The 12,879-nt window shown below is 44.5% G+C and overlaps 1 protein-coding gene across 1 annotated transcript in view; it reads right to left on the bottom strand.

The window, feature by feature from the left end:
• Kif13a (kinesin family member 13A) overlaps positions 1–12,879 on the bottom strand; it is a 185,282-nt gene that overhangs the window by 114,553 nt on the left and 57,850 nt on the right. The window contains 1 exon segment of the mRNA XM_036186987.1: positions 540–552. Coding sequence (XP_036042880.1) covers positions 540–552 — 13 coding nt within the window.

Raw genomic sequence — 12,879 nt, forward strand, 5'->3', positions numbered from 1 at the left:
CACCTTCATCTTCACCTTCTCCTCCTCCTCCACCTTCTCCTCCTCCTCCACCTCCACCTCCACCTTCTCCTCCTCCTCCTCCTCCACCTTCACCACCTCCTCCTCCTCCTCCTCCTCCACCTTCTCCTCCTCCACCACCTTCTCCTCCTCCTCCACCTTCTCCTCCTCCTCCTCCTCCACCTTCACCTCCTCCTCCTCCTCCTCCTCCTCCTCCTCCTCCTCCTCCTCCTCCTCCTCTTCCTCCTTCTCGCTAAGCTCCCTTTTGATACCAACAGGACAGAACCAATCCCAGAAGATAGGTCTACAGATTCAATTATCTTCTACAAATGTAACAGTGGGTGAGAGCATCTGTAGAGTAGGTAACATACTGATCTTACACCAGCACCAACATGAACTGTTGACTCAGGCGTACATTTTAAATTAGAATGTCAGTCTTAATTCCCAGGTGGCCAGGGATTCTCCATGGGCTCCTGTGATGAGTTAGGAACCTAAATGCATACTAAGTCAGTACTGATGCCCATTTCCATGCCAGTACTTACCTTGGGAGGTTTTCTTCATGATGAAAAGAAAAAAATTCAATAGCCGAGATACAGAAGGTTGTCAACACAATGGCCACATCAGAGGGAAACAATGAAAGAGAAAAAGAAAAGAAAAAAACAAAAACAAATTCAGCAACTTTGTAATGGGATCTGAAAAATCACACATAACTAACTGCCTGCAGCAATAACCTGTTTCTGTTGTGCAGGACATAAAATAAGCATCTACCCTGCTCTAATAGAATGGATCTGGACATTCATTGAGAGATATTTCTAATGACTCTAAGAAAGGGTAGCAAAAGAATATGGAGATATAGAGATACTATAACCATCCCTGCACAGAGATAAAGTCTCTTAAATCCATTTTAAATGTAAATCTTCCTGGCTCCTACCTCAGTTCTTTGAGACAGGGTCTCATGTAACCCAGGCTGTCCTTAAACTGGGAATGACAAGGGCTGACCTTGAACTTCTGATTCTCTTGTCTCTACCACCTTAGGGCTAGAATTATAGGCAGGTACCATTGTAACTGATTCATGTGGAGCTGTGGATCAAACTTGGGGCTTTGTGCATGACAGGCAAACACCCCACCACCTGAGCTACGCCTAGGGCCAAACCACCCTGAATATATACTACACCCAGTCTTGTCCAACTCAGCTATATCCCCAACCTCATATTTAAATTTTTGTAGGTTAGTGTTGAAATACATATTTTCCATTGTTATACAATATACCCTAATATATATGAAGATTCAGATTTCAAAAACATGATTCTAGATGACAAGTTTTTACCTATTTCAACACTGAAGAGAACTTTTAAAACAAGTTCTGGCCTTCCCCCAATATCAACCACATAGGACTTTTCATAATGTTAATTTTTTTTCAGTGCTGAAAAATCAAACCAAAGGATTGGCCTATGCTAGGAAAATGCTCTACTACTGAGCCACATCATCAGCTCTGCAATGTTTAGTTTTGCATGTCAAAAACTCAGAAACGACTAAAATTATACACAAAGGAAACACTGAAAATGGAAGTAAGAAAATATGAGGTTGATGTGCTTTGTAAGTATTTTCCTTACATGTAAAATTTTGATTTCTAGGGTGTATGATCCTACAATAGTTCTTGGCTTTCTTGATGTAATTATTCTTGATCAACTCTTATAATACCAATTCATGAATGTAAAATAATTCTCAAGAAATGGGGAGCTTTTCCTATGCCTCCACGCAATCAGAATCATGGGGATCAGAAAACTAAGCTGAGGTGTGGTGGTACACACCTCACAACTGTATCCAAGTATTTGAAAGGCACAGAGGCAAGGATATTGCCACAGGTTTGAAACCAGTGTCGTCTATGCAAATTCCAGGGTGGCCAGGACTACAGAGCAAGATGATGTCTCAAAAGGAGGTGAGTTAATTAATTTAATATAAATTCAAGGCAGGAGGCATGAGGATCAAAAGGTACAGGCAAAAATAACATTGCATTTTCTCCAGCACTAGGTTCAACACTTTCCATAGAACTCTAAGGGCCCCTTGAAAAATTCAGAGTTCAGAAGTGGAGAAAGAGGGTCCATGGATTCACAGACAGGTGGGCAGTTCTAGACTTCTGAATGCAAGTCAAGAAAATCACGGCGTTCTACTTGTGTTGGAGCTGAAGCATCATTCTCTTGGAATTTCATGAATTAGCCAGAAGGTAATAGCCTGTATGCCTATGCCAGTACCACAGGCAGTGAGGCACAGTGGGAATTCGATTTTGTCTTCTACTTTTTTGTCTGATCTAACAGGTATCTCCAGCTGTTACCAGGCCAGTCCCAATATATGAGTGAGTCCACCCACCCAAACAAGACAAGCAGTGTGGATGTTACCACAAAAATGTACAAGTGCTTTTAATTCTAAGAAAGCCAGAAGTTTTGTTCTACACACAAAGCTTGAGTTTTCTGCTGAGAGCTCTTCCTTAAGTGGAGACTGTCTGGATTCGTCCCTTCTGTGCTTCGAGAACAAGAATGAGAGCTTATGCCCTACACTGTGAATGAAGCCGCTTGTTGTACTTGTTTTAATTTTTTTTTTTAAAGTTCTTTAAATCACCCCTTTATTTGACGAAAGAAAGTCACTTGGGTTATGTTAGGCAGTCACATGATGTAACATATGTCAAGTTAATAGAATACAGTTGTCCCTGAGTATCCATAGGGATAGATCCCCAAATCCATGGATGCTCAATTACCGTACATAAAATGGTACAGTGCTTGCATATAACCTACACACATACATCTTCCTATCTACTTAAACCACTTCTAGACTACCTAATATAACTGAGTGCTAGGCAAACAGGTATTGCACAGGATGGTTAAGGGAATAATCTAAGTGTCTACACAGTTGGTACAGGCCCATTTTTTCCCCTGAATTTTTATGATCTGTAGTCGGCTGAATCTGAGGATACAGAATCTATTGAGGCCAACCCCACAATTTCCCATCTTAGCTATGGTGAACCAATTACCCTAATGAGATCAGACAAGCTAAAGAGAACCTCAAGGAGCCCTCCAGAGTCGTCACAGCACGGGGCCCGCTGCAGTCCCACAATGCTCGTGGCCAGCACCAAAGAACCTTGTGTTGGTTTGTAGCCAGTGGTACTTAGCTGGCCAGAAATACTCCTCTCTCTCCTTTCTTCACTGATATTCCAATAGGATTTTTTTTTTTTTTATGCATCTTGGAAAAACCAATCTCATACCAGCCTTTTAGGGGCTTTGAAAAGTGCATTACTGTCACTTGGGAAGACAGGAATTTATCATGGAAAACTAACAGCCCAGCCACTTTCTGTGCTGTGATGAAGAATGGCTTACGAATGAATGCATACTGGGCCACAGGAAAAGGGGGCCACAGACTCATGTGGGGCTACTCACACTGACTCGCTATTTGGTCTAGAAAACGGACACTCATTAGAAAAGAAAGCAGTCTTCTGATGCATTATATACCACACATTATTAACTGATAAGCTTTTGGAAAGTGTGAATTAGGCAATGGGTGGCCAAGATGCCCGACTCCCCAGAGGTTGTGAGACAAACTGGAAGACCCAGGCACCTGCTAGCACACTGTTAGGTCCTGTTAGATCACTCGCTGCTAATCAGCCATTTTCTTTGTTGTACATGCAACATTCCCCATGGCCTTTAAAAAAATACATAAATGATTAGTTTTTATTTTTATGTTTCATTTTATATATTACTTTTTCTTTGTGTGTGTGTGTGTGTGTAGACCTGAGTATATGTAATTGCATTCAAGTCTGAGTGCAGTCCCAGTGGAGGTCAGAGAAGGAGCCCAGTGCTCTGGAACCAGGGTTACTAGTGGCTATGAGCACCTGTGTGGATGCTGGGAACTGAACCCAAGGTGTGTAAGAGCAGCAAGTACTCCAACTGCTGAGCCAGCACTCCAGCTGTGGGCTGTTTGTTTGTTTGTTGTGAAACAGTCTTGCTGTGTACTACAGGCTGGTCTTGAACTTGGAGTTCTTCCACCTCTGCCTGTCCACTTCTGGGATTATTGGCACGCACCACTGTACTTGGCTTCCTAAGTGTCCCCTTTATTGGCTGTTCTTCTTGCAAATAAGATGTTGGACTCGGTACGGCTTACTTCCCTGGCTGATATCTGTCAGAACTTTGCCTGGTGCTGAAGTCACTCTGACTACCTGCCGAGGCGTCACTGTCCACCCCCATGTCAACCTGGCGACTCTGAAACTCCATGCATACCTGGAGAAAGCTACACTGTAGCCAAGCTGTCTCAAAATGCTCACATAGCCTTTTCTTCTTTTTTTCCATTCTCAGTCACAAGCCTAGGTATTGAACCCTTGGATTCTCTGAGTCATATCTACATATCTATAATGTTCATGCTGGAGAACCATGCAATCCAGTACAAAACAAATCTTATAGTGTTTTGAGTATTGTGTCGGGCTGCTTTTGTAGCTATCCTGGGCCCCATTCTGTATCTGCACAGTGGGTTGGACATCATTTCCCAGTAGGTCCAGCAGCTATTTCACCCCGGCCAAAAGGGGGGCACTATTCCTGGTGCCCATAATAAGGCCTATGATGGAACAAACATCACCCTTTATTTGCATGTGAGATTATGCTTGTGATTGGTGCAAATAAACTCCTTCATTTGGATGGAAGCTCACCTTGATTTCTAAAGATGACGGACACCTCCTTTCCGGCTATCTAAGCAGACTAACTCACTTTTCCAGACCCTCCTGTGCAGACCCCCTGAACTGAAGAGTTAAGAGAGTGACCAGGTAAATGGGGGGAGGGTGGCAGTACAATGGAGTCAGTAAAGGATGTCAGAGTAGAGGTCAAGTGAGAAAGGACGAAGGGAACGCTGGGCCCCAGTTCCAAGGAGATGCACCTTAAACACCAGGGGTCCCAGGCACCCCACGCCTGAGGGTTGTGACACCACAGCCTCTGTCAATGGCTGACGACACCAACATTGTAGAAATGAGCAGTGTTGACACAGGTTGCCTCGAGTGCTCACACCACAGTAAGACTGCGGATCCTAGAACCCGAAGCCCGATGGGGAGCTCTAGCACTAGAAGGCATGTACCACCCAGGGCTGCTGGCTGCTGCTGCCAATCACTGCTGCGGGAAGCCAAGGGCTGCAGTGTCTGCCAAGTGCTGAGGCCACTGGTGACGAAAGCCCGGAGGAAGAAGGCTCCAACCTGAACTTTTAAAACCCGAAAGCACTCTTTACTTGAAGTTATTAGCTTCTGGGTCTGTTAGTCTAGATGCTAGGCCTTGGCCATTCATGACTTGGGTTGTCAAGAGCGGAAGAGCTTTGCCTCCTCTACCCATGATTTCTATCCAGACAGATATACCTTAAAGACTCAACCAGTTGATTAGGAACAGCTATATGTCATTCATCTGTGGCTATGATGAAAAAACAAATTCCTTCTGTGTGTGTGTGTGTGTGTGTGTGTGTGTGTGTGTGTTTTCTTAGACAAGATCTCACTATGTAGACCTTGTTGGCCTTGAACTCAGAGTTCAGCCTGCCTCTGCCTCCCAAGTGCTGAGATTAAAAGCATGTGCCACCACACTGGCTTATTCTATTTTTTAATTATGGTATATGTGTGTAGGGGTGCATGTGAATGCATAGGCCAGAAAAGAATATCAGATCACCTGGGGTTTAGTTTACAGGCAGTTGTGAGCTATCCAATGTGGAACTTGGGTCTTCTATAGGGGCAATGCATGCTTTTAACCCCTGATGAGTAATACTGACACCATAATAAAATACAGTACACATGCCATCTTTGGGGGCTGGAAATTTTGTGATAGTACAACCTAGAGATAAAAATGATTTCAAAGGAGGCCTTAAGGCTGAGACAGTGCCAATGCCCCAAGTTTCTATATAAGAAAAATGAAGCAAGCTGAGCCCTTTCCACAAGGATGACTGAGAACTAGCTGTATTATCAGGGACTTTCTGTCAGAGCAGATGAAAGCAGCAACTGTTCAAGCTTTGCTTCTTTGCTCTGCTTGTGTGTTCATGCTAAACATTTCTCTTCATGTTGCTTTGATGGAGCACTCCAAACCACTTTCCATCTGGAATAGCTCAACTGATAAATCCCTGTATGCCCTAGAAAACCCTTTAAAGTGTTAATGTATCCAGTTTTCTCTTTCACAATATGGCAAAGGAGAAAATGTGGGTGAATAAGACAGACACCCAGCACCTTCCATGCTAAGTACAGTCATGCACCACATACTAACACTCAGGTCCATGCAAACCAACAGAGGACACGGTCCCATTAGGCTGCATCATCAGGGACACTGTATCACCTTAGTGTGTGTGAGTACACTCTATGGTGTTCAAATGACACGGGATCATTCTCACAGAACCCACTCATGCTGATAAGCAATGAATGCCCACTCTCAGGCTTAAAGTTATGAGCCCAAGATACAGACTAGCTGGCAACTTCTTAGCAAACGGAGCATTCAACAAATTCTGGGTTAAAGGTGTGTGTACTACTGGCCACTCTCCAGTGCCCAATTCATCCTTAAGAAACAAAATAAGCCTCACCAACCAAGAGTAGAGAGCAGATTTGATTAACAAGGACAGCCAGACAGCTGGACAGCCATACTTCACATCTCCTTCTCTGAGAATATTCCTTCCTCCCTCCCTATTGTCCTCAGCCTAAGCACTTACACTTGGCAGGCTCTGGGTGAATTCTGTGTGTGTGTGTGTGTGTGTGTGTGTGTGTGTCTATATGTGCATGTGTGGGGGAGTGTGATTGATTTATTTGGGAGTGGAGCAGGAGGTCAGAGTGTGGGAGTTGGCTCTCTCCTTCCACCATGTGGGTCCCAGGGATTGAACTCAGGTCATCAGGCTTGGCAGCGGGTGCCTTTACCTGTTGAGCAATCTCGATGACCAGGCTGTTACCTCTTTGAATTTTATATCTCGTATATTTGAGTGTTCCTTTTCCACCTCTGAATCTGTATGTTAAAGTACCTTATAGCCACAGAGAGCTGGGACAAGAGATCATAAGGAATAATGTGACTTAGAATTACCCAGAGACACGTCCTTATTTCCAGGGCCATCCTGTCCACCCAGCCAGAGCCCTGACGACATACTGATGGGAAAGGTAATCCAAGGGGGAAGTCCCTATGATTCTTCCTTTTGGGAACTACTACACAACTTCAGACCTCCTCACCTTTTCCTCCTTTTCCCCCACCTTGAAGCTTCAGAGTAAACTGACTGACGCTGAAACTCTGACCTCAGAATAGCAAGGACAGGTAGGAGCAGGGAGCTAGAGGAAGTTGATACCAGGGCAGATTTCTGGAAAATTTCCATACATTTTCCAAACCATAAATCTAGAGTTCCAGTACACTTAAACTTTATACACCATGGGCTCTTTGTACCTAAGGCATTCTCCTCCCAATGGACTGACTTTCACATTTTTAATACAATCATGCAGCGACAGGCACTTTACTTGCTCTTGGAGCAGTGAGTCCGCTCTGGGAAGTGCCTAGCAGGAAGACAGCACTTGCTCTGCCGGAAGTTCCATCCAGTAGAGGGGACAGATGTACGGCAGGGTGACTGTTCTGAGGCAGGTGAGATCAAACAGTTGCCTGTGTCTCTATAATCACGTTTCATCTCAAAGAACCAAAAGGTGGGTTTGGCTGAGCCCGAGAAGGTGAAGAGTATGGAAGGGTCTGCATGGGAACACGGATGTGTTGGACAAAGAAAGGGCTCAGCCCTCATCCAGGATGGATTGAGCCAGCTGTTAGCAGTCTGCAGGAGCTGAAGGGCTAGCCATGGAGGCTGTGGTGGATACAGACACAGAACTAGTCAGGAAGGAGGGCTGGGGAGGCCAACCTAGATGAAATCTTGAAGTCCCCCCCAGCGCATGTGAGTAACAGTTCTAGTGATTGGATGAATCTCCGCTTTCTATCGTGGATGATGTCCCAGTGGCCCTCCTCTCAAACCTTCCAAATTACCAGGTCATGACTGACTGAGATGACAAGGTAGAAAGAAACAGCCTGGTGCAGACTTCTCCTGAAGCACTGGGTGGAAGGCCGTTTCCTAGGTTTGGAAGTTCAAAGCTTACCTGTGCCATAGAGTGAGAGGTCAGAACAGAAGTGGGCAACTTAAAGCTAAAAGGGGTGGGGAGGGCAGAGGCCAGAGGTCAGAGGTAGAGCATTTGTCTAGCATGTATGGAGCATGTGTGGGGGCCCTAAGTTCAATCTCTAGCACCGAAAAAGAAAAGAATGAATTAAGCGAGTCTCAAACATCTGGGACTGAATGGTAAAGCAGACTTTATACAGTGATGTTTGCTTGTACTACAAAAGCAGCATTTCCTCTTCCAAAACTTTTTGTTGCTATTGTTTGTTTCTAATTGCTAATGAACTCATTAGTTCATTGTCTGTGTTCAGGTGATTAATAAAGTTTACAATACAATTCAAAACATGGGTGAATGTGTATGAATACATCCACAAGATATTAGTTTAAAATAAAGATGACCATGGTGTCTTCTATGTACTTTCCCAAAATTGAAATGGGTCCACAAAGCACATGGCACCTTTTACAGTTATAGGATACTGTATTGTGTAGTGGCTATGCATCAAGACTAGTTCTCTGTCTTGTTCCCAAACATTATCAAGGGGAACAACACCCAAATCAGTTCTCCAACAGCACAGCCAAGAGTCATAGGCGCCAGGTGAGCCCACATGCAAGGCCAGGACTGTCCCTGTGGAGCATCCCTTTGGCGTGTTCACTGGCAACTTCCAAGTTCCTGCGCATGATCACCATGGCTACGATTCCCCAAGGATGGAGAAACCTAGCAAGAACTCACACTGGGCTTCCACAAAACAAAATTAAGCAGAGATAACATGGGTCTCGGGCAGTTTTCTTGGCTTCTCTCCAAAAGCATCACACAGTGGTGTATGCAAAACATGACAGAAAGCACAGAGCACACACACTAGACTCAAGCAGAAGTGAGCTGGGTGTGTTGCCATGTGACTGCAGTCCCAGTTATCAGGGAGGCTGGGGCAGGAGGATTACTCAAGTTCAAGCATACCATCTCAAAACCATGACTGTCAGTCATTACCACCAATCGAGAGGGAAGCACTCTCTGAGGTCATTCTCAGAATACAATGCATCTCAGCCTATGTGTTGCTGCTAAAGACTTCATTCCAATTAATCGGGCCTTTTGGGATGGATGGTGCCTCTTAGCTTTCTGTTATCACTTTTATTTCCAAATTAACTTTCCATTCACATGAAATCTTGTATCACTTGCCCTCGATACCATCACAATAATATTCATCCCTTTTGCAGTACTGGGGATCAAAACCAGGGCCTCTCACATTTGAGGCAAAGCATTCTGCCACTGAATGACCTTTTATCTCTCCTCCATTAAGGAGTCAGAAACCAACACCAGACTCCATGAAACAGCTCCTGCAGGTCCAAGTTAAGACCCACAGTGACCTTTAGAGAGAGCCTGCCCCCAGCATAGTGGTTTTGGGCACAGGCACAGATGCTGATGCAGGGCTCCACCTGGTCTCAGCCCACTACTTTGCAGCAAGGTGACACTGGACGTGGTATTTATGTGACAGTGGGGGGAGCTGTCACATAAAAGGCACAGTGAGGGTTAACTGAATTAATATTCAGGAAGAATTTGGAGGAATCAGCTTAACATGCACATCACACAGGCCATAAGCACCTCCATTACCAGCAACTTCTTTTACTCACAAATGCCTTCTCTCCACCTGCCACTGCTGATGCCAGATGCTGCTTAACTCTGACAGCTTGCAGGACAGGCCACTTGAGGGCTCCACACCAGGAGGCCCTGACTCAGCAGCCCACTTACTCCACACCACATCTGTGCAGAACCATCTACTTTCAAGGTCACATTGAATTGAATCACCACGGCCGGAAATTATGTCTGTTACAAAGTGAGATCTTAGGAGGCATGCTGACCTGGCAGGATGTCATTTTTTCATCCCATTTCCAACACAGACCTGGGAGCTGCAAATGAAGGTGCCAGTGACATGCCTGTGACAAAAGTCACACCGGTAGTTAGCATTACAGCCACGTCATCCTCTAGGTTAAAATGTACATGGTTTTGTTTTTGTTTAATCAAGACAACACATGATTCATCTTGATTTTTAAACCTAAATATGTTGAAAAACAGTAAAGGAGAGATCCACAGATCTATTTTAAATTCCATCCACAGCAGAAAAAAAAAGAATGTGGAGTAACACGGGGCCCAGAAGTCACAAGCAGGAAAGTCTGAGGCCACTTTGCAAAGGTTTAGGATCACTAAAGGCAGCTACAGATTTCTCCTCCCACCATGCCACCCTGGCACACCAGCTGTGACACCCACATTATTTTTATTACTTCCAATGAATTACAAACATCTCATTTGCACATGCTGTTTATGTGGTCAAACACAAACAAATCATTTGCCTGTTAGGCAAACCACCAACATGAACCCAAAGAAAGCCTTCATGATGGAATTCTTCAGTATTACATAGGCTCCTGAAAGTCCTGCAGGAATTCCATGATTTGTGCAATGTGGTGATATATTGTGCACTCCAATAAACTTGCCTGGGGATCAGAGGACAGAACCAGCCACTAAATTAGACACAGAGGTCAGGCAGTGGTGGCACACACCTTTAATCCCAGGAGTAACGTAGCAGGACACAGAAAGGTACATAAGGCGTGAGGAAACAGGAACTCACTCTCTTTAGACTAAGGGTTTCCTAGAGGTAAGAACCAGTGGCTGCTGCTCTGCTTCTCTGATCCTTCAGCTTTCACCCTGATATCTGGCTCTGGTTTTTTTTGTTTGTTTGTTTTTTTTTTTATTAAAAGACCATCTCAGGGGTTGGGGATTTAGCTCAGTGGTAGAGCGCTTGCCTAGCAAGCGCAAGGTCCTGGGTTCGGTCCTCAGATCTGAAAAAACAAAACAAAAACAAAACAAACAAACAAACAAACAAAAAACAACCAAAGAAAAGGGGCCGGCGAGATGGCTCAGTTGTTAAGAGCATCGACTGCTCTTCCAGAGGTCCTGAATTCAATTCCCATCAACCACATGGTGGTTCACAACCACTTGTAATGAGATCAAGTGCCCTCTTCTGGCCTGCAGGGACACATGCAGGCAGAATACTGTGAACACAATAAATAAATAAATAAATAAATCTTAAAAAAGAATTTTTTTTCTTTTTCTTTTTCTTTTCTTTTTTTGCAGGGCGGTGGTGGCACACGCCTTTAATCCCAGCACTTGGGAGGCAGAGCCAGGCGGATCTCTCTGAGTTCCAGGCCAGCCTGGTCTACAGAGCAAGATCCAGGACATCCTCCAAAGCTACACAGAGAAACCCTGTCTCCCCTGTCTCAAAATACCAAAAAAAAAAAAAAAAAAAAAAAAAAAGACCATCTAAGATTCGAACAACAGTATAAGGTTTTTGTCTAATGTGTTTTGTTTTGTTTTTTTTTTTTTAGCTGAGGATCGAACCCAGGGCCTTGCGCTTGCTAGGCAAGCACTCTACCACTGAGCCAAATCCCCAACCATAAGTTTTTTGTTTGTTTGTTTTGCTTTGTGTTTTTAGGGGGGGATTCAGAACAGAAAAATTTATGTAAACTCCCAGCTGAGGAGAATTCTTCTCATCTAACTGAGCCTGAGTAGGAACAAGAGGCCAGCTTCTCCTCTGCTGTACCTGAGTTATCTGCAAACAGGCAACAAACAGCCTACATGGCAACTTCCACCCCACCTTAAAAAACATCAAGAGAAAGGGAAGACTGGTAAATGCTCTGAATTGATGGGTGGGGGGAAGGTGGTTTGTTTTTTTTAAGTTCTGTAGCTGGACACTGTACCCCTAAACTTCACAGAGCTGTCAGGGGGCCTGTGAGGCCACCAGAGACTCTGCTGTGTATCTGTGACAAGAGAAAAATTTCCTCATCTACCTCACCATCTCTGAGAGCTTGACGCTGACATTACGAGCACTTTCTGTACGCTGCAGATGGGTCTCGACACCTTATCTATGAGTCCTCACTTGAACAGGAGGTAGAAATGACTGCCTCATTTCTCAGAGGAGTGAACTGCCCGTAAGAGTAAGCACACAGGTGCCAGCAGTGTGACTCAGCATGGAAAAGCACTGGCTGTCAAGCCCAAAGATCTGAGTTCAAATCCCCAGGACACACATGGAGGAAGTAGAAAACCAACTCCCACAAATGATGGCATGTATACACATATCTCTTGAGACCTTCCCCAAGCTCCTCATCCTGGGCTCGGACATGATTATTGTCCCTGCAATGCCACCCACCCCACTTTATAGCTAGCTGCTCCAGGGTGATGATCAGGTCTGCTTGGCTCACTGTCGTCTATCTCCAGCTTCTGGAATTGTGGGTTGCAACCCTGTATGTGGTTACATAAATTATAGGGGGGGGGTCACAAAAAGCTTGACGATGGAAAAAGGTTTCTGAACATGCAACTACTAAATAGTAACTCAAAATCAAGTGTGCAGCCAATCTGAGTTTTCCTGGGGCTTGCTCAGGTTGCATCCTGTGACTTTACCACAGCCTCTGTTCTGAACACACAACATAAAACTGCACGGAGCATGCCAGCACACCACAGGATGCCAATGGACTCTGCATGAAACACTGTGGCCCGGATTTGAAAATACTGTGTGTCAGGCATTGACGTGTCTTTTTTGCACACATAAAGTTTCCTGCTCTTCTAGAAACAAAAGGGGGATAATTTTCCAAAACAAATACTTGTGTTATGTTTTTTTTTTTTTTTTTTAATTTTTTTGAGGCAAAATTTCTCTGTGTTGCCTTGGTTAGCCTTGAACTCGGAGATCCACCTGCCTCTGTCTCCCGAGTGCTGGGATTAAA

The sequence above is a fragment of the Onychomys torridus genome, chromosome 5 (genome assembly GCF_903995425.1).
Source record: "Onychomys torridus chromosome 5, mOncTor1.1, whole genome shotgun sequence".
NCBI lineage: Eukaryota > Metazoa > Chordata > Mammalia > Rodentia > Cricetidae > Onychomys > Onychomys torridus.